At 40.7% G+C, this 21,869-nt stretch overlaps 2 protein-coding genes and 1 pseudogene across 2 annotated transcripts; 2 read left to right on the top strand and 1 right to left on the bottom strand.

Annotated features, from left to right (window-relative positions):
• Positions 1 to 3,380: 3,380 nt before the first annotated feature.
• On the bottom strand, positions 3,381 to 10,465 carry LOC112432280 (multifunctional protein CAD-like). The gene is made up of 5 exons (XM_076881599.1): positions 10,445 to 10,465; positions 9,441 to 9,674; positions 9,128 to 9,349; positions 5,510 to 5,698; positions 3,381 to 4,979 (listed from the first exon to the last, which is right to left on the bottom strand). Exons 2-5 carry the CDS (start codon positions 9,528 to 9,530, stop codon positions 4,824 to 4,826), a joined length of 657 nt encoding a protein of 218 aa, XP_076737714.1. The 5' UTR covers positions 9,531 to 9,674; positions 10,445 to 10,465; the 3' UTR covers positions 3,381 to 4,823.
• A 610-nt stretch (positions 10,466 to 11,075) lies between these two features.
• LOC112436035 (low-density lipoprotein receptor-related protein 11 pseudogene) lies at positions 11,076 to 13,384 on the top strand (annotated as a pseudogene).
• Positions 13,385 to 14,333: 949 nt separating this feature from the next.
• On the top strand, positions 14,334 to 16,911 carry LOC143416172 (uncharacterized). The gene is made up of 4 exons (XM_076881600.1): positions 14,334 to 14,816; positions 15,108 to 15,176; positions 15,285 to 15,431; positions 16,376 to 16,911. The coding sequence occupies exons 1-4, from the start codon at positions 14,766 to 14,768 to the stop codon at positions 16,424 to 16,426; spliced, it is 318 nt and encodes a 105-aa protein (XP_076737715.1). The 5' UTR covers positions 14,334 to 14,765; the 3' UTR covers positions 16,427 to 16,911.
• Positions 16,912 to 21,869: the final 4,958 nt, after the last annotated feature.

Here is a 21,869-nt window from a genome sequence, read left to right on the forward strand (position 1 = left end):
GTCACTGGTGTAAAAGTCCAAGTAACGTCACAAGTCTGAAATTTTGAACTTCAAGTCCTTTCCAGTCTTTAAAAAAAAAAAAAAACGAAAAAAAAAAGCATGTTGCAGTTATATGCTAAATGTAAATATTAGACCATGTAATTTTTAAATCTGTGTTTTTCTCAACACATGACAAAATAGTGAACGTAGAAAAGTCAAGTCAAGTCAAGTCAAGTCAACTTTATTTGTCAATTCTGCCACATGTACAGGACATACACAGAATAGAATTTGCGTTACTCTCAAACCCTAGTGATTAGAAAAATGCAAATAAAATAATTAAAAAGTAAAAATTTAAATAAATTTAAATAAATACAATACAATTTTACGTATAACAAAAAAAGCTATGCAATATACAATATACAATATTCAAGTAAGAAGGCATAGTGGTGCAAAATAGGCAAATAGTGCAAATGGGGATTTAGTAGTGTACGGTAAGAGATAGTGTAACAACAAAGGCTTATGAGGTCCAATGCTTAAGCAGTCCAATGCTCCACAAAGTGACTGGAGCAGGCCAGTGAGTGCGTCAGAGAGTGAGTGTGTGTGTGTGTGACAGAGTTCAGTGAGACCGTGGTGGAGAAGAGGGGAGAGGGGGGCAGAATCGGGAGGGAGTTTAGCTTCCTGACAGCCTGATGGATGAAGCTGTCCTTCAGTCTGCTGGTCCTGGCCTGGAGACTCCGCAGTCTCCTCCCTGACGGCAGCAGCTTGAAGAAGCTTTGCATTGGGTGCGTGGGATCAGCCGCTATGCAAAGGGCTTTTTTAGTGAGACGGGTGCTGTAAATGTCCTGGAGGGAGGGGAGAGAGACACCAATGATCCTCTCTGCAGCTCTCACTATGCGTTGGAGGGTTCTATGGCAGGACGCATTGCAGGCTCCAAACCACACAGTGATGCAGCTCGACAGGATGCTCTCGATGGTGCCTCTGTAGAAAGTGTACATGATGGGGGCTGGTGCTCCTGCTCTTCTTAGTTTGCGGAGAAAGAAGAGACGCTGCTGTGATTTCTTGGCCAGTGCTGTGGTGTTGTACGTCCAGGAGAGATCCTCTGTGATGTGCACACCCAAGAACTTGGTGCTGCTCACTCTCTCCACAGACGCTCCGTCAATGGTCAGAGGAGCATGTTGGGTGTGCATTCTCCTGAAGTCCACAACAATCTCCTTCGTCTTCTCCACATTCAGAGAGAGATTGTTGTCAGCACACCACGTGGCCAGGCGTCTCACCTCACTTCTGTAGTCGGTCTCATCCCTGTTGCTAATGAGACCCACCACCGTTGTGTCGTCCGCAAACTTGATGAAGAGGTTGGAGCTGTGTGATGGAGTGCAGTCATGGGTCAGCAGAGTGAAGAGGAGGGGGCTCAGCACACATCCCTGCGGGGCCTCCGTGTTTAAAATGATGGTGCTGGATGTATTACTGCCGACCCGTACTGCTTGAGGTCTTCCGGTGAGGAAATCCAACAGCCAGTTGCACAGTGAGGTGTTGAGCCCCAGCTGGACCAGTTTTTGAGTGAGCTGTTGGGGGATTATAGTGTTGAATGCTGAACTGAAGTCTATGAACAGCATTCGAACATATGAATCTTTTTTGTCCAGGTGTGTGAGTGCTGAGTGGAGTGCAGTGGAGATGGCATCATCGGTTGAGCGATTGGGCCGATACGCAAACTGGAAGGGGTCCAGGGAGGGGGGCAGGACAGTCTTGATGTGCTGCATGACTAGTCGTTCGAAGCACTTCATCAGGATGGGAGTAAGTGCAACAGGACGGTAGTCATTAAAGCAGGAGGGAGATGACTTTTTTGGAACCGGAATGATTGTGGTGGCTTTAAAACATGTGGGGACGACAGCCTGGATGAGTGATATGTTGAAGATGTCTGTGAAGACATCAGTGAGTTCCACTGCACAGTCTCTCAGTGCACGACCAGGAATGTTGTCAGGACCCGGAGCTTTACGTGCATTGATCCTGAAAATATACACAAATTGTGAAATTGCACCTCTTTAAAATGCAGCTCAATTAAACCTAGCTCCAAGAATTATTTTCACCGACAGTTCTGAGATAAGCTGCATGTTATTCTTGGATGCGGTTGTAGGACCAGCTTTAAAATCGCATGACAAAAATATCATACACATTAAAAAAAAAAACAACTGTATCACCAATGTAGCCTGGACAACATTTGCTAGTTAGATGCTAGTTAATTTCTCTTCAACGACGTAATCCAATAACAACCGATCTCTTTACCCGTCGGCTTCCCGTGGCTGTCATGCGACCGGCTATTGCAGTTAATAATACAACAGCTTCTTGACATTTTTGTGTTTCTTTTTATTGCTGTATAACTGATTTTAATTGAAAGCCTGCGTGCGCTAGTACCGCTTGCCACGAGTTCCCAGAATCCTTTGCGGTTCTACCCGTGAATGACGTCACATTTTCAATCTCTATATAATATGCATGTTAAATCCAGATGAACAGAGTCAATCTTTTGGACCACCTATAATTCTAAACATTTTGGTAAATGACATTGCTATTACATGTTGGTACAAACATATGGATTCTTCATACCTCAATCTGTAATAAAATAAATACTTACAATCATTAAAAGAAAAGTCCCTGATTAGATTTACTATGACAGCTAAATATTACACAAAACAATAACAGTCAGATGGCTGGGGAAAAAGGCATCAGACTCACTTGTTTCATGCAAGGATAGTCCATTTCACCTGCCCTGCGAGCGGTTAACAGTTTCTGCCAGCTGATAGCCGCCGCGCCACCGGGCCCAGGCTCTTCCTGCAGCCGCCGCGCCACCGGGCCCAGGCTCTTCCTGCAGCCGCCGCGCCACCGGGCCCAGGCTCTTCCTGCAGCCGCCGCGCCACCGGGCCCAGGCTCCTCTAGCAAGGCACCAACAAGTAAACAGAGGTGGGACCAAGTCATTGTTTTGCAAGTCTCAAGTCTTTATCCTCAAGTCACAAGTCTTAGAACATTTTTTTCAAGTCAAGTCTAAAGTCATAAAATTAACTAGAAAGCCGCCGCTAATCAGTATAGGTTGCCATTCAAACGGCTACAGAGAGCAAAACTCAGTGGAGCAGCCATTCTCCACCATGAACTATGGTAAAACCAAACACCGCTCGCGCCTCACAGATGACAGCTTACAGTTTTGTGTAAAGATGAGGTGACTTCGTACAGCCCCAATTTGTAGACACTGTGCGCAGAGGTTCATAAGCAGACCCGACAATGTTTGCATGAACACACTTTGAAGCATTACGTTATGGACCACTTTTCACACATAGTTGCTGTACCCACACAGCCGGCTGTAGCTTTTCATCTCACAGCCCGACACATACAAAAAAAAAAAAAAAAAAAAAAGCAGAGAGAGCACAGACTTCACACCTGAGAGGCGTGATTGCAGATGCCGCTGAGGTGGGTCCACCTCCCCTGCAGCGGCACTGCAGACCACGCCCTGCCACACACATCAAACACGTAAAATAAATATTTATGCACTTTTCATTCACTTAGGTTTTTTTTGTTATTTTTACACAGTGTTCTGAATGATTAACAATGGTCTACAGCCAATCTTGTGTATTATTATACAAACTTTGGTTGTAAGATTCAGATAACTATTTAATAAAAGCTAAATATTTTATATGAGAGTAAGAAAGAAAAGTATATCTTTGTCTCATACTCTCATCAGACAATACATGAACCTCTCAATAAACAAAATATATGCTCGGCTTAAATGACAAACCGCTATTTTACACAGTGGAACACTTATTTTTAAACAAAACCAATGCAGTTCGCCACTGACAGTGCTTACCTTTGCACATCACAGTAAACACTGAACCAAGATGGCGCCCACGCGAACGAGAAATCTGAACTACGGTGTCCTGCAGAGGACAAATGGTCAAAATTGCTAAAATTTACAACATATATGCAGCTCAACAGCGACACCTTGTGACTTATTCCAGTCACTACCTTAAATATACATAACGTCTTACCTGACATTCAGTTCACCGGACACTCATACCGAATCACCAGCCCATATAAATGAAAAATAAGTCCAGCAGCCCACCAAGAGTCATCACGAAAGACTAGGGGTGACACGAGAGCGTGAGCGGGCCTGGGTGTCAGCCAAGCCGCCCTAGCCAGCTAGCTGCCATGCGGCGCTAGCAGTAACATCGTGAGAGATATGGGACTTCTTGATAAAATATGGGACTTCTTGATAAAACGAGCAGATATTTGAAGTTTACACCCCTACATTCTCGCCTGAAAATAGGGGAGGCTGTCATAAAGTTCAACATCAGTAACTTAGCGCGCACAGCTGTATGGAAACTCCGTCGTGCTAGCTAGCACGCAGTACAGTTATTGTAACTGTCAGCACAACGAAAATAAACTACACCTAAACTCGGTTTATATCTGACCCAAATAGAGTGCAGTTAATAACGTCTTACCTGAAATTCAGTTCACCAGCCGCCTGCTTCTCCTGCATTGGGTTTCCCTTATCCACGATTGAGCTCCGCGTTAGCCACCACCGGTCGATCGGTGGCCGCCTCGCATGTTTCTTTCCCCGCATACGAGGGGAAGAGACATACACCGGTGGCTAACGCAGAGCTAGCTAGCCACCGGTATATGAACAACTCAGTTATTTTTTCCACATCGACCAGCATCATCGGCCCATATAAACGAAAAATAAGTCCAGCTAATACAAAGACTGTTTGCGGAGCGATCGGGGGTGAAAGGAGTTAGAGACGCCTCACTGAAAGCCAAGCCTGGGTGCTTTTGAGTGAAGCGGCGCTAGCCGGCTAGCTAGATCATTATCCGCCGTTCTTAAGCTGAGAGACGTACTTGAGCTGTGGCAGCGGGATCCCCAGACCAAGTTTAGCTGCTACGTAGGCCAAAGGATAACCAGTCGCTTTACTGGCCAGAGCAGAGCTCCCTGACAGGCGGGCATTCACCTCAATGATGTAGTACTGCAACACATTATACATAGAAGATACAATTCAATCACAGACATTACGGGAATTAGACCAGGAGCAGGAATACCAGCTCCCCATGCACACAAGACCTGTTTAAAGGCCTGTTCTGATACATAAAGCCTATTCATACAAATCTATTCCTGGTTTGTATGAAATGAACTTGGTCACATTGATACCTAAAACAATTTTCTTTTAAAACTTATTGAACTAGGATTTACATAGCAAAGACTTTTTACAACCTTGTTTTGGAGCCAAAACAGTAAATGTAAGCCGTTGACATACCTGGCTGTTACATTATCTGCAGATCCAGCCGCACACTCTGTACATCCTATAGCCATATAAACTGTATATACTTCAAGTCATGTTACCACCCATGCTTATTTCAATATACCTACACTTTCTGTACTATTCATTACAGCATGTCACTGGCTTTAAAATAAGGAAATGCAAAACAGATCCACTTTATAGGTGAACACAGTCCTATTTGTGCTTTTCATCACCCAGGTCTTCACATATATGCTTACCTGTTCAGATTCGGGGTTAAGAGCGTACTGGATGTTACACTCTCCCACGATGCCGAGATGTCTGATGACTTTAATGGCCGTGTTTCTCAGCATGTTGTACTCGCGGTCATTAAGCGTCTGACTGGGAGCCACTACAATGGATTCCCCAGTGTGGATACCCAGTGGGTCGATGTTCTCCATATTACACACCTAAACAAGAGGAAACAACAGCCACTTAAAATCTATGGAACGCCAGGACTGCCATAATGAATTAATTAAATACACCATTAAATAATTAATTAAATGTGGCAATAATTAATTAAAATTGGAATTAATTAATTAAATAAATAGTTATGATATATGTAATTAATTAATTATTGACACATTTAATTAATTATTTATGTATTTCACGTTTTAATTAATTATTGACACATTTAATTAATTAATTATTGACATATTTAATTAATTATTTATGTATTTCACATTTTAATTAATTATTGACACATTTAATTAATTATTGACACATTTAATTAATTATTTAATGATATATTTATTTATTTCATTTTGGCAGTCTTGGCGCCTGGCTCTCATCATGAAATAATTTTATCTGTCAGCCTCACCCATCAAACTCAGGGGGCGGGGTTAACGCTGATCGAGTCAAAACCATTGCTTTGGCCTGGTGGCCATTGTTTCTAGCACACAACAGAAAGCTAACAGAACTGAGCTTTGAAAAACCCTGTTTGTGTGTTACCAAATACCGTTTTAATATTTTTTTAGCCGAGAATGTAGTGGTTTAATCTTCATGTGTCTGGTCGGTTTGTCAAGATACAGCCTCTTTGCAAAAGTGTTTCGATGATTTCGGAGATGTCGTCCCAGTCTCACGGCAAAGCGTGGGATAGACCCGCTCGCCTCGCAAGCAATCCCACCGACAAAGCGCAGGCCCCGGTACACAGCTGTAGTAACCCCCGCTGACTTCTTTTACTGAGGTTATATTTATCGATGTTTTATTTCCTGATGTTCTTATGTGTCCTACGTGTTTCAGTCGCCAATTCTGAATTATAACTAACATTAAAAACATGTTTAAGGAGGAGAGAGAGCAAATAAATCTGTTTAACATCTGATCTTTGGGTTTTTGTTCAGTAATCAGCGTGACCTGTGTATAAACACATAAAAGAGATAACGTTGGTGTTTCCGTCATGTAGTAACTGCTGGCTTTAACTGTACAAAGGTTGTTCGACACTATGAAACACATACAGACTTCATGATGTTCGGCTAATATTTTTATTGTGAATATTAATCATGCTGACCTCGCTCTGTACACCACGCAGCGAGGTCAGCATATCCACGATATCCTCAGCTCCATGAGTTAACACAAAGTTTCCCAGCTGACTATCTAACTGCCAACTATTCCAGAGACGTGAAAATATACAGCATAAAGAAAAGTGTAAGAGACTCAGCAGCAGATTAGAATAACAGTTATACATTTAATAAATCACCAAATGAATCCAAGAAACGAGCAAACCTGTTCCGACAATTTGAATTTGTATTCCCTCAGCTGCAGACTCGCTGCTGTTTAAATGTTTGAAAAGGAAGATTAGATATAAAAAACGTCAAACATAGACTCAGTCTGCCTTCACATTTGATATGAGGCCAGCACGTATAGTGGCCTCAGCAGGCTATTACTGAAATACACGTGCTATATCATAAACTATGATATAAACAGGGAGGTCCTATTAACATGTTTAGTTTTAAAGGACACCTTCCTGCCTTTAGTCTCATTCATGAGCAGTATTCGTTTTCTTCTAACATCCAGAAGTCTGCACAATGTGTTTCATAGTTTGTAACAAGCCTTTGACAGGTAAACATAACATGACCGAAAAAGCAAAAAAAAAAAAAAAAAAAAAAAGAGAGAGAGAGAGAGAGTGTTGACATAAGAAGAGAGAGTGTTGACATAAGAAGAGAAAATGCTCTCAATTATGGAGACAGGCAAATGGTTCATTTATGTTTGATGTGTGTTTATTCCTCCCTAAATATCGTCGGTGAAGTTCGCCATGCACGTCAGATTTTCCTGCGCATTTTTATACCTCTGCCAACAGAGAGAGAGAAAAAATCACATTCTAACAGACAGCTGGTGCTTAGAATACAGTTGAATAACTATTAAAAAACAGATGATATTTAGATGATAGTTCAGTCTAACACATGTGCCAGTGAACCATTAAACGTCTGTGAAACTATGCAGTTATGAAACGTAACTTTAACCTCAGCCAAACCGATTTGCTCAGTTGTAAATAAAACAGCGAAGTAAACGTGACCCGACAGACAGAACCTGAGTGAATGAAGTCCAGCGTTTAACCACTGAGAGCTAAAACTCAGCTGAGGTTTCAAAGCTGTGTGCTGGTGATTGGACATCAGCCGCTGATAAAGCTGGCTCGCCTATAAAGTGCTCTGTAAGGAAACAAGCTCCAGCAGCTCTGCGCTCGGGGAAAATACTATATTTACTTATCTTGTGCAGAAAAATGCGCTGACATTGCGTTATATCGAGCACCGGCTGCCCAGTTAAACTGTGACTATCACCAGGTAACTAGGCGTGTTTCTTGAATTAGCAGCAGGTGTTAAACAGCTGACAGATGAGGAGGAGGATGCATGCAGGTAAACTGAGGGTCTGCTGAGCTGATCGCTGGTTTCGTGAGAAAAATGTCAGCTCGTTCTTTATGTTACAGAAGCACAGAGACACAAGACCAGGCGGAAAGAGACGATCGTTCGGTGAAAATGAGAATCTGCGAATGCAACATGTGGAACACGGAGAGTGGAATATGTAAACAAACCGGTTAACGTAACCCCCTCGGTGCACTCTGCATGCTAACTGTTAGCAGAGCTAGTGAAATCTCTGAAAACATCTGAGCACTTTTGCAAGCATGTTCTATGTTGACAACCTGACCAGACATACGGCGCGACATTCGCGGCTAAAACACTGTTAAAAGTGTAGCTGGTGACAGAAAAACGGGGTATTTTAAAACTACACCACCACCATTGCTGCCTGTGATTTGATCTGCATTCTGGGATAACTGGCTGCCCCAAGTCTACACAAGCAATCGATTATCTAGGATCGACCTGTTTTGACTTACTTTGCACGGCAACCAATAAAATGTTAGAGAAGCTGCATGGGCAGCGTTAACCCCGCCCCCTGAGTTTGATGGGTGAGGCTGACAGATAAAATTATTTCATGACGAGAGCCAGGCGTCAGGACTGCCAAAATGAAATAAATAAATATATCATTAAATAATTAATTAAATGTGTCAATAATTAATTAAATGTGTCAATAATTAATTAAAATGTGAAATACATAAATAATTAATTAAATGTGTCAATAATTAATTAATTAAATGTGTCAATAATTAATTAAAATGTGAAATACATAAATAATTAATTAAATGTGTCAATAATTAATTAATTACATGTGTCATAACTATTTATTTAATTAATTAATTCCAATTTTAATTAATTATTGACACATTTAATTAATTATTTAATGGTGTATTTAATTAATTCATTATGGCAGTCCTGGCGTTCCATATAAATCACCCTCAGTTTTTTTTTAGTGAGTATAAACCGTTTGTTCTCTGGTCTCCTTTTACTCACAGTCACACAGTTGTCATAGGCGTCCCGGACCACCTCGTACTCGATCTCCTTCCAGCCTTTCAGGGATTTATCCACCAGCACCTGAGAGGTGTGAGCGAATGCTGCCGTTACCAGAGAGGTCAGCTCCTCTCTGTTGTTGGCAAAACCGGAGCCGAGGCCTCCGAGAGCGAACGCTGAACGAACCAAGACGGGGTAGCCAAGACGCTCAGCAGCTGCCACCGCCTACAGCAGAGTTAATCAGATAAATTTAGACTTCACTGGGGCAAAAAACAATCCAGAAGCTATTAATTTATAAGCGAACACGTCTCCTCACCTGTTCCACCGACAGAGCTGCTTCACTGGGAGCTACATGCTCATTGATCTCTTCCATTTTCTCCACAAAGATTTTTCTGTCTTCGGTCATCTCAATGGAGGAAACAGGAGTTCCCAGAACCTGCACTTTATATTTCTCCAGAACGCCCAGCTTGGTCAGCTCTACACCGCAGTTCAGAGCAGTCTGACCTCCAAAAGTCAGCAGGACGCCGTCCGGGCGCTCATTTTTTATCACCTGTAACAACAAGATGTAATGACACGAAGCACTCACAACACATGAAAATGAGACAAACAGCTCTGTGGATTTCACACTGGGAATTTCATCCCGTCCAAGACATTTGGAAGTCTGCAACTGAACTAAAAGCAGCTTAAGTGATCTTTGATTTTTTACTGTAAAAGCCTTTTAGCCTCTTCGTTTCCACTCTATACTGCCATATGATGGATGCAGGTAGAAAGCTGAGCAGGGATTTTTATATCTTTGAGCCAGCACATTTTTACAGAAACGTATTATGAACACTGAAATTTAAAAATAAAAATAATAACATAAACTACATTAAATAAACCTGGGCAAAGAAGGTAAAAATCTGAGGGAATATTTGTCCTCAAACTTGTTTCTTTTCATTATCATTATTAATCCGCACTCTTATTTTTCCTCTCTTACTAATTACTGGCTGTTGTCTCTATATTGCATCTATATAAAAACCAGAGTGGAGCAACGAGCTCTCTTTAGTCCACCAGCACCACCCTTTATCTTACATGATGACTTCCATGGAGCCGCGGATTTAAGGGCTGCAACACAAAGCTCATGTTTTGCCTTTGCTTTTAAACACTTGTGCTGCATTCAAGTGTTCAACCAAACAAAGTGATGGACCACGTAAAAGTATCTTATCCACAGTAAAGAAATAAAAATAAAGGTTGTCCTAGAACCCACTGTCCCAATTCCTACAATACAGACACAAAAGAAGACTGAACTACCTTCAACAGTCACCAAAGCTACAAACACACCTGTACAGAACTGCTCTGTGTTCTTTGGTGGGTGTTACGGCCCTAGCAGGGCCTCCTCCTGAAGGTGCCTGTGTGGGCGTGTCACACTACCTCTTCTGCCTGAGGTGCCACCTTTCCCTTTTGTGCAGCTGACTCTCGTCAGTAATCAAGGAGATTTAACTTGTTTATTTAGTTATTTGTTATGCCCCACTGTTTGTTTGCCACTACACCTCTGTAAATAAAACCACCGGTATCTCATCCACTGCCTGCATCTTGGGTCCTTCTTCCAACTCCACGCGGCTCGCCTCGGCAGCCGTGACAATTAAAGCTTCTGCTATAATAATGCCTCATTAGAGGGCACCTTGGTTAAGCTAAATGTATAATTATAGATTTTGTTAACCGTGGGAAATGTCTTTTATCCATCTTTTAATTAGTGTGTTATTTCCTCTTGTTTCTCAGGTACGGTAACCGTGGACACAACCAACCGTGCATCCATAATGGGACAGAGCGCTGCTTCATCACCAGTCAGAATCACGGCTTCGCTGTCGACCCTGACACTTTGCCCAAAGACTGGGACGTGCTCTTCACAAATGCTAACGACCACACCAACGAGGGCATCGTACACAACACAAAGCCTCTGTTCAGGTAACAGTCTGTGAAAGATGGAGTCCAGTGGTGATTCACTCTAGAAGTGACTGGTTCTGGTGCCTTAAGTGCCTCTGTACTGGCCGGAAAAAACCCAATTAACAAACTCCCCCTCACCATGACAACAGCAGATTTCCAGCACAGTCGAAGGACGAACTGTAAGCTCCGCGGCTCTACGGTTACAGCTGGTTGTTCAGCCTAGCAGTGGCGTTAAACGATATTAACAGGGATATATTTAATGTAGGAAGGCCGTCTGTGCCGGGAAGGAGTTTCATGAGCGGGAGGCCAGCCGGAGGCAGAGGGAGACGCCGTCTGACTGTGTGATCAACAACATGGCTCTGCTTCAGCATCCCCGGCTGCTGCTCGCCTGTGTAGGGCTGCTGCTGCTCACCTTTGGCAGCATCGACGCTCGATCTTCGCCTATATCGGACTTGAAATCCAAAATATCCGGGGTGGAGGAGCTCTTGGAGGAATTCCGCAAACAGCTGCAGCAGGACCAGACCTACAGGACAGGTGAAGTGATGGACTCCTGCGTGGGCGACTTCAGTGCCGCGGGGGATCGCATCATCCGGGCCAAGGACTCCATCGAGCAAGGAGCCACCTTCCTGCTGGCCCCGGACAGGGTGTACACCAGGAAGGACTGTGTGCACGCCTGCTGCTCCCAGCCTCACTGCATAGTTGCGGTGCTTCATGAGGACCAAAGGCAGCCCGGGGACAGTCTCCGCTGCTACCTGTTTAACTGCACCTACAGGAGTAAGAATGTGTGCGCCTTCTCGGCTCAGAAAGGCTTCACGACATACAGCCGGACTCCCAACACAACGCAGGGACACCTCCCTGTTTCATCTAGCGACTCAGCCCGGAGAAGAAGCTCCTGATGAGGATGATGCAGACGTGGATGAGCCTCCTCGCAGTGACGCTGGACAGGATGTGGTTATCCAGCTGCCCACAGATTGGGCTGTGCTGGATGGCCGTGACAGCGTGGACGACCACGGGATCCGCCGCTATGAGTGGAGTCTGATTAAAGGAGACACAGCCATCAATATGAAGTCAACACATCCAGGTTTGCTGAAGATCAGTGGCCTCCAGGAAGGAGTCTACACGTTTCAGATGACAGTCACTGACACGGCGGGACAGAAGAGCTCCGATAACATCTCTGTCACCGTACTGGCTCCAAAACACCAAGCAGAAGTATGTACCGGTCACTGCTCAAACTACCAATTTAAGTGTGATGACGGTTGCTGTATTGACATCACCTATGCCTGCGATGGGAAGCAGCACTGTCCAGACCGCTCAGACGAAGACTTCTGCCCAAACTTCGATGGCAGCCGAAAGTCAGTGACCCACGCTGTGGACCTGCCCAGCCCTCAGCGGCCTGTCGCTCAGACAAAGAAAGCTGAAGACGACTCCATGCTCCCGACTGGAGCCAGAAAGACCATCACACCGCAAGACACAAGCAAGGCGGCTCCTTCTCAAAGTGCCAGTGAGCAGGAAGCTTCAGTCAGTCAAGACCCATGTGCTGCTGCTCCAGTTGTGGGACCCTGTAAAGGCACCTTCCCACGGTGGTACTATGACCAAAATGTGGGAGAGTGCAAACACTTCCTGTATGGAGGCTGCCAGGGAAACCACAACAACTTCCTCCAGGAGTTGGACTGTGTCAGTGAATGCATACAAAAAAGTCCAGCTTTCAGACCTGCCAGTGTGGCTCCTCCAGTCACCAAGCAGACTGAGATAGCTTCCCCTAAAGCCAACCAGAGCCAAGCAGTGAGTGACGCCCCCATCTCCAAACCATTTCCAGTTCCTCTGACACTTGGCCTAATCATCACTGCCGTGCTGCTGCTCATGATCTGTCGTCTGATCTGTGAGCTGTCGTCTCAGGCTCGTCCGCCACAAACTGAATAAAGCGCGTCCCCTCACTACAGAGGAGTCAGATTACCTCATTAATGGCATGTACCTGTAGCCAATCAGAGACCCGAGAAAAGAACCATCAGAGCCCGATCCAGGACGTTCTGAATTTGCACTCTGCATTTCTTCGATGTCTCTTAATTTATCCTCGTTTCCTGTTAGAAAGATCCAAAGCTCTGCTGCCGTGAACGTTGCCGAACGCCTCCACACCGATCCCCTCTGACTGGCACTGTATATCAGCTGCTGATAGATTCAGCGAACATACTGAGATGCTTGTGAATTCATACTTATGTCCTAAGAAAATCACTGATGGAATATCAGCGTTTCTCCTTTACTTCTGATACAGATACTAAAATAGACACTTGTCTTATCTATTACAACTGATTAATTAAACACTGGTTACTTTGAGACAAACATGTTCATTTTAATGCAGCTAACATGCCGGCTTCAAATATGAGAGTCAACAACCCATTTTACATCACATGCTTAACATGAACACAGAATATAATCGTACTTACAAGCATATATTTCTCATGCTCCAGTACAGCCAACTTCAGAGCTAATATTTTGTGTGCTGGTATCAACTTGGCCAGACTCCATGAACTTTTCCTATATTTACTAGAGAAACTTGAGTACACAAACCCGCTTCCTCCCCCTAGTGGGGTGGTGGAGCTACTGCACCCAGCAGTGGCAGCACACTGGGCCTGGTGGCGCAACTATCAGCTGGCAGAAACCGCTAACCGCTCGCAGGGCAGGTGAAATGGACTATCCTTGCATGAAACAAGTGAGTCTGATGCCTTTTTCCCCAGCCATCTGACTGTTATTGTTTTGTGTAATATTTAGCTGTCATATAGTAAATCTAATCAGGGACTTTTCTTTTTATGATTGTAAGTATTTATTTTATTACAGTTACTATTTTGCATCATTTTGTTTTGTTTTTTTTTTGTTTTTAAAGCTTTTACAAAGCTTCATCATGCGCTTTCATGAGGTGACGTATCTGATAATGAGTTTTTTGGTGTTCTGATAATCTTAGTTTCTAAATGTGCCAAATGTAGTGTTTGTAATTCAATAAACTTTCATGGGAGAAAAAAAAAAAGAAGTGTTTCAGGAAACCATAATAAAAAGTATAAAATACTGAAATGCCTATTATGGATATATTTGATATCAAGAAGAAGACAGATGTGTCGGTCGCGACACATGTTTGTTTCATATCAAAATGTGAAGAGACAACATAAAAGCAACAGGTGTTACTGTATTCTATCAGAACTGGATCCAGCAGAAATGTATGAACCTGTTAATGTGTTTCTTTTGCTTTTTTTTTTTTTTTTTTTTTCAGAATGGCCTTAATGAAATTGAACAATAACCGGCCTGAGACGCCGTACTTCAGGCCCCCACCCATTCACATCCGGGTGTTAAAATCTTGCAACCAGCTAAAGGTGATTCAATTCAATTTTATTTATATAGCATCAAATCACAGACACACAGGAGGATCAGCTGGGATATCCAAGATGGAGGGGTCAAACCACTGTTAACCAAAAAAAATACGGTGGCAACAATCACTGACGGAGAGACAGTGGCAAAAATTACTTTGTTTGAAGAATTCTCATCCAAAGTCAAAGAGGGCATGTCTTATATGATGAGGGGACATGAGCTGAGGGGCCAAGCTCCCCTTATCTAATCAACATTACGGCGAGGACACAGTTTTTTAAAGCTCCTGCCCTTGCAGTCACAGAGGCCCTCATCACAAAGGCAGAGGAGCTTCTTAATCCACCTTCCCCAGCCAACACCACTGAAGATGAGCCCAACGTTTGGAGGGCTTATTATAGTGGAAGGGGAGGTTCTGGAGGTAAATATTTGTGGTTCCATCAGAACTGATATTGCTTTAGGTTTTCAAAGAAACCATTACTTTTTTGTCTTTAAAAGTAAAAATAATAATTTTTGTTGTTGTTGTCGTCAAACAAACACAAAATTGTGAGAACAAGATCAACCGCTATTATTTTGTAAATGGTTGTAGATTTATCATTAACAACAATAATAAAATAATAGATGTAGTAAGTCAAGAAAGAAGCACCTAGATGTACACACACAGATTTATGCAATCACAATAACTGACATTATATTTTAATTGAATTTTCAGTGTTCTGCAGTGAGGAAGGTTTTCGCAGGCAAACAACAGGTGCCTATACGAACGCTCCAGCTAAAGCAGGTAATGGTGCAACTAAAGTGTAGTATTGAAAATGGTGAAAATAGGCATATTTGAGATTTGTATTAGTTAATGAATAAATCTTTCATTCTGTCATGTTTGTGATTTCAGGATGGGCATACCATGACTGTCTCCTTGTGGAGGGAGGCATCAATTTACAATGTTCATGTGGGAGATCAGATAAAGGTCTCCCATGTCAAAGTAAACCACTCTGCCTATGGTGTACAGCTCCAGACGACCTCCTATACTAAGATTGAGGTATGAAGAATCCATATGTTTGTACCAACATGTAATAGCAATGTCATTTACCAAAATGTTTAGAATTATAGGTGGTCCAAAAGATTGACTCTGTTCATCTGGACGTAGCGTTTTCAGGTGGGAGAAACGTTTCGTCACTCATCCACGTGACTTCTTCAGTCTCAGCGGACTGCAGGTTTCTGAGGTCTTTGATCAGGGCCCATGACAATTTGTATATTATTGATCAATGAACTGACCTTCCAGCCTATTGTTCCTTCAGTGGCAAGACAAGGCAAGTTTATTTATATAGCACAATTCAACAACAAGGTGATTCAAAGTGCTTTACAGAGACATTAAAAAACAAAAACAATAAAAAGAGCATGATTTAAAATCGATTAAAAAAAACAAAACAAAAAACAGTAGATAAAATCAGTAGTTAAAATGTAAGTTTTGAAATTTAAGCTTAAAAGTGTGGATTTGGTGCTTTATTCAAAAGCAGCTGAGAACAGGTGAGTCTTCAACCTGGATTTAAATAAACTGAGTGTTTCAGCTGATCTGAGGCTTTCTGGGAGTTTGTTCCAGATATAAGGAGCATAAAAGCTGAATGCAGCTTCTCCGTGTCTGGTTCTGACTCTAGGAACTGATAAAAGACTGGATCCAGATGACCTGAGGGATCTGGAAGGTCTAAATTGAGATATAATCATAAATTTTTCACACTGATGAAAGATAAAAGGTTGCTTTTAGTATTTAGATTTTTCCAGGCAGTATTTAAAATTCAAATGTGAAATGCACATCCCTAGTATTTCCCTTTGCTTAAACAAAAGGTCCATCTATCCCTCAGCCGGCACCCGCCACAGTACAAGTGTCCTTGCTGTTTTGATAACTGGATCCTGAAGGGTTAACATGTCAACGGCAATTCTTTACTGCGTGTCACCAAGAGATTAATGTCAGTTGTTCCTGAACAGGCGCCCGGCCCCTCGTCGAAACCAGCAGTGACCTTGGACGCTCCGCAGTGAATGTGAAATGACTCCAATCAATGACAACAATGGGAACAGAAGAGCACGTTTTAATTTCACTTCATCAAAACAAAGAGGCACTCCCAATAACGCTGTTACAGTCCTGCAGCCTAACTGAAGAATTCAAACTGAGTGGCATGGTTCAGGGTTTTGTTTCTTTCTTTCTTTGGGATAATGACACTAAAAAGCTGAAATGGTTTGAAATCTCATTGTGTACTTTCCGTTCTCTGTTCCCAATCCCCCAGAAGACCTTAGAGCATTTGTTTTGTATCATTTCAGTTCTAAATTATCAGACATGGTGCCAACTCACAAAGTGCAGCAGGAGAATTGTATTATAATTTTGCATGTATCTGCTCAGTGATGCAAAAGAGAGAATGCCTTTCAAGTGGTTGAGCATTACCACAATAAAATGATTCATGGCAGAGTCTGTAACTGCTCACAGTTATAGAAATAGACACCTGGTTTTACTGACTTCTCTACCTTAGTACCACAAAGTGCAATTGTTCAGTTCAGTTCATTTTTATTTCAAACATTTCAAACATGTGCCTTCACAATCATTACAAAATATCATTCCCTTATTTGTTTGAAAAGGAGTAGGCTGAAGTATTTACTTATTTGTCCCTACCCCCTCAAGTTTTACCTCTTTCATTTAATTTTCTTTTGTCTTAAATTAAACAAACAACATATGAAACATATGAAACATATGAAGTAAAACAAAACATAACATACATAAATCAAAAACAAGAAATTAGCAAGCCCCACCACAGTATAGTTTCTTTCATATGAAAAATACAGAATGTGTATATTTGCAGATACACAAGTTATGGAAAAACAACAAACCAAAAAAAAAAAAAAAAACCCCAAAGAAGAACCGCAACACCATTGCCAGCAACATTACCGTCCTGGGTTAACCCCGTTTTCTTCATTCTTATACTTATTTAAAATTAGGTTTTTATATTTTACTTTAAACTGTTTTATGTTTTGACTGTCTTTTATTTCTTCTGTTAGACTGTTCCATAATTTAACTCCTGCAATTGAGATTGACATAGTTCTTAAAGTTGTTCTAGCACTTTGTATTTTTAAATTCCATTTCCCTCTTAAGTTATACCCACCTTCTCTTTCTATGAACAATTTACAGATTTCTTTGGGAAGCAATTTATTTCTTACTTTATACATTATTTGCGCTGTTTTAAGCTTCACTAAGTCTTGGAATTTAATAGCTTGCATTTTGACAAAGAGTGCATTTGTATGGTCCCTGTACCCTACATTATTTATTAATCTAATGGCCCTTTTCTGTATTATAGTTATTGTTTGTGTGTTACTTTTGTATGTGTTTCCCCAGACCTCTACACAGTAGCTCATATATGGCAGTAGTAAAGCACAGTATAAAATGTGCAGTGCTTTCTGATCCAACATATGCTTTGCTTTCCCCAGGACGGCAATGCCCCGTGCCAATTTCCCCCGAACATAAGTAATGTGTGGCTTCCAACAGAGCTTGTGGTCAATGATCACCCCAAGAAATTTTATTTCATTTACTCTTTACATTGTCAACACATATTTCTACTTCGATGTTTTTCTTTTGGTTTCCAAACAACATAAATTTGGTTTTATCTAGATTCAATGATAATTTATTTATATCAAACCACTTCTTTAATATTGTTAATTCCTGTGTGATCATTTCCAAAACCTGTGGCAATTCCCCTCCTGCACACAGTATATTTGTGTCATCTGCAAATATTACAAACTTTAAAATCTCCGATACTCTGCAGATATCATTTAAGTACATAATAAACATTTTTGGACCCAGTACTGAACCTTGAGGTACTCCACAAGCTATATCCATCAAATTAGATTTATATTCATTTATTTGTACATATTGTTGCCTATTCCCTACATAGCTTTTTAACCATTCCAAAACCACTCCCCTAAACCCGTACTTTTCCAGTTTTTTTTAATAGAATTTCATGATTAACAGTATCAAACGCCTTCTTTAGATCTAAGAAAACTCCGAGCGCATACCTCTTACTATCCATACATTCCGTTATCTTTTCCATTAAATCTATCAGTGCCAAAGCTGTTGATCTGTTGCTTCTGAACCCATACTGACTATCTGTCATTAATTCATATTTTTCCACAAAACTCAAATCTTTTTATGAAGAGTTTTTCCAGTATCTTAGAGAACTGGGAGAGTATTGACACTGGTCTATAGTTTGTAAAATGATGTCTTTCACTGGTTTTGTAAATGGGAATAACTTTAGCAACTTTCATTTTTTGTGGAAAAACTCCTTTTTGAAACGACAAGTTGAATATATATTTTAATGGTTTTACGATACCATCAATAACTGTCTTTAGCGTTACCATATCAATATCATTCCAGTCTGTACTGGTTTTGTTCTTAAGTCCTCTAACTATGTCATAAATCTCTTTCTCTTCCACTGCTCTTAAAAACATTGAGCTACTATTCCTTTCAATATTTTCACCAGTGTCCCTTTCTATTCCATCAACCTTTATTTCTTCTGCCAGTTTTGGCCCTATGTTTATGAAGAATTCATTAAAGCCATTTACTATCTCTTCCATGTTATTAATACTTCTTGTCCCTTCTATAAAGTACCCAGGGTAATCATTATTCCTTGATTCATTTTTGATTATTCTGTTTAATACATTCCATATATCTCTTGTGTTATCTTTATTGTGTTCTAACCTTTTAATGTAATACTCTCTTTTACAGGATCTCATTATATTAGTTAATTTATTTTTGTAAGTTTTATACTTCATTTCAGTTTCTATTGTTCTCTTTTTTATGAATTCTCGATATAGGGTATTCTTTTTTTTGCTGGCATTTTGTAGTCCTTTTGTCATCCATGGTCTTCCTGCATAGTTGTGTTTCCTATTGATTTCAATTACTGGGCAGTTTTTATCAAGTAATGTGTTAAATGTTCTTAAAAATCCTTCGTAAGCTTTATTAACTTCTGTTTGTTCATATACAATATTCCAATCTTGCTTTAAAAGTTCATTTCTAAGACAATTTAAGGTCTTCTCTGTTCTTATTCTTTTGTAAATAATCTTATGTCCATCGTTATTCACTTTATAATGGCAATTATAAGATGCAAAGACTGGTAAATGGTCACTTATATCATTGATTAACAGCCCACTTTTTATCTTTCCTTCTATTATATTTGTAAATATATTATCTAATAGAGTTGCACAATGAGATGTTATTCTGGTCGGTCTTGTTATCAGTGGAAATAAACCGATGCTGTACATGGAATCAATAAATTCTTCTGTACTCTTATTATGATTTGGATTCAATAAGTCAATATTAAAGTCCCCACAAATAAACATTATTTTCTGATTTATATTTGTAAATAAGTCCTCCATATTATCCTTAAATATCTCAATCTTAGATCCTGGTGTTCTATATATACAACTGACAATTAGGAATTCATATCCATTTATTTTAAAGTCTTCTTCTTTTCCAGGAGTTATCCAGGTCTCCGATATGGCTATCACATTGAATGGCTGTTCAAACTGTGTTATGTAGTCTTTGATGAATTGAAAGTTTGCATATAAGCTTCGACTATTAAAGTGAACCATTGTTATACCCTGTTCTACCTTGAATTCCTTTTTAAGTTGCTCATTTGTATAATAATTGCATTCATTTGTCTTATTGTTAAAGAAATTACAATCAGGATCTATGTTGCTGTCATACATCAATGTCTTATTTTCAATATCTATATGAGTTGTTAGTTGAAAATTGTCAGACATCTGCGTTGGTTGTGCACTTGGACGGTCCCATCATATTTAGCACTGCTTTGCATTTATCAGTTATATTTTTCTAGTTCAGTCATCTCTTTGATGACTAGAACCTTAGCCTGCTCTGGTGTTCCATTTAACTTAATGAATATTTTACAGTCTGACATCCAAGTTGACTGTATTTTCTTCTGTTTTCTTAATATTCTTGCTTGTCTTGCAATGTCTGCATTTTTCTTGATTAGGTGTTCATTTAAATAAACATTTGTACCTTTTAGCTTTCTTCCTTGCTTGAGCAGTTCTTTTTTCTGTTTTCTATTAACAAAACGAATGATAATGGCAGGTATTTGATTTTTTCTCGGAAGAGGATGGCATCCCTCAATATTTTTACTGTCCATTTCTATACCTTTGCTTTTAAAGAAGGCCATTACCTGCTCTTCCAAAGAGCGTAGCTCTTGCTCGGGTGGCTCCCCTCTCTCTGATGCTGCTACCCGTGCGTATGTCTGATGCTTGGTTTCCAGTCCTGTCACTATCACATCATTTACTCTTGAATATTGTTCCAGATCTGACACCCGTCCTTCCAGCATAGCAATCTTCTTGTCCTTTTCCTCGCTCTGCCTTCTTAGTTCTTTAATATCATCCATTAAATTGAGTATCAGTTTTTGTTGTTTTGAAATTGTTGTTATTTCTTCAGACATAAAGTTTAGGGATTTCTTTATGTCCTCCAGTTCCTCCTCATTAACGTTGCTCCTCTTAGGCGGCATCTTAACGGCGTTAAGGCCCACTGGTTGCGAAGCACCCTTGAGGGTTGAGGGTCACTCCAAGAACCGTATAATTATAAATATGCATATACATATGCTACGATGAGATAGCTGACTTCATCTAACTAGCAAATGTTTTCCAGGCTACGTTGGTGATGCAGTTTTTTTTTTTTTTTAAATGATATTTTAAAAAATATATAATTTATTTATGTATGATATTTTTGTCAAGCGATTTTAAAGCCAGTCCTACAACCGCATCCAAGAATAACATGCAGCTTATCTCAGAACTGTCGGTGAAAATTATTCTTGGAGCTAGGTTTAATTGAGCTGCATTTTAAAGAGGTGCAATTTCACAATTTGTGTATATTTTCTAAGTTCACTATTTTGTCATGTGTTGAGAAAAACACAGATTTTAAAATTACATGGTCTAATATTTACATTTAGCATAACTGCAACATTATTTTTTCTTTTTCCTTTTTTTTTTTAAAGACTCGAAAGGACTTGAAATTCAAAGTTTCAGACTTGTGACTTGACTCGGACTTTTACACCAGTGACTTGAGACTCGACTCTGACTTGCCTGACATTACTTGAGACTTGAGGATAAAGACTTGAGACTTACTTGAGACTTGCAAAACAATGACTTGGTCCCACCTCTGCAAAGCTGCTTTGAGCAGTTGCAACATAAGCATTGTAGTTTTTTAAATTTTTTTGGCATAAATGTCTTAACTGTAAAGCGCCTTTAAATTAAGCGATTCACCAATGAAAAATATTTGCACTGCGTCTGTATTTTTGTCCAGAAACTCAGTGACAAACTCAACGACGGCAAACTTTGAGCCGAGTTTGGATTACTGTGTGGTGAAGGTGCCTCGCTGGGATCTCAGCAAGTTCCTCAGGGTTTCCACCAAGATAGGCAGCTCCATGAAGAGTTGGTA

Source organism: Maylandia zebra, unplaced genomic scaffold (genome assembly GCF_041146795.1).
Source record: "Maylandia zebra isolate NMK-2024a unplaced genomic scaffold, Mzebra_GT3a scaffold26, whole genome shotgun sequence".
In the NCBI taxonomy this organism is placed as follows: Eukaryota; Metazoa; Chordata; class Actinopteri; order Cichliformes; family Cichlidae; genus Maylandia; species Maylandia zebra.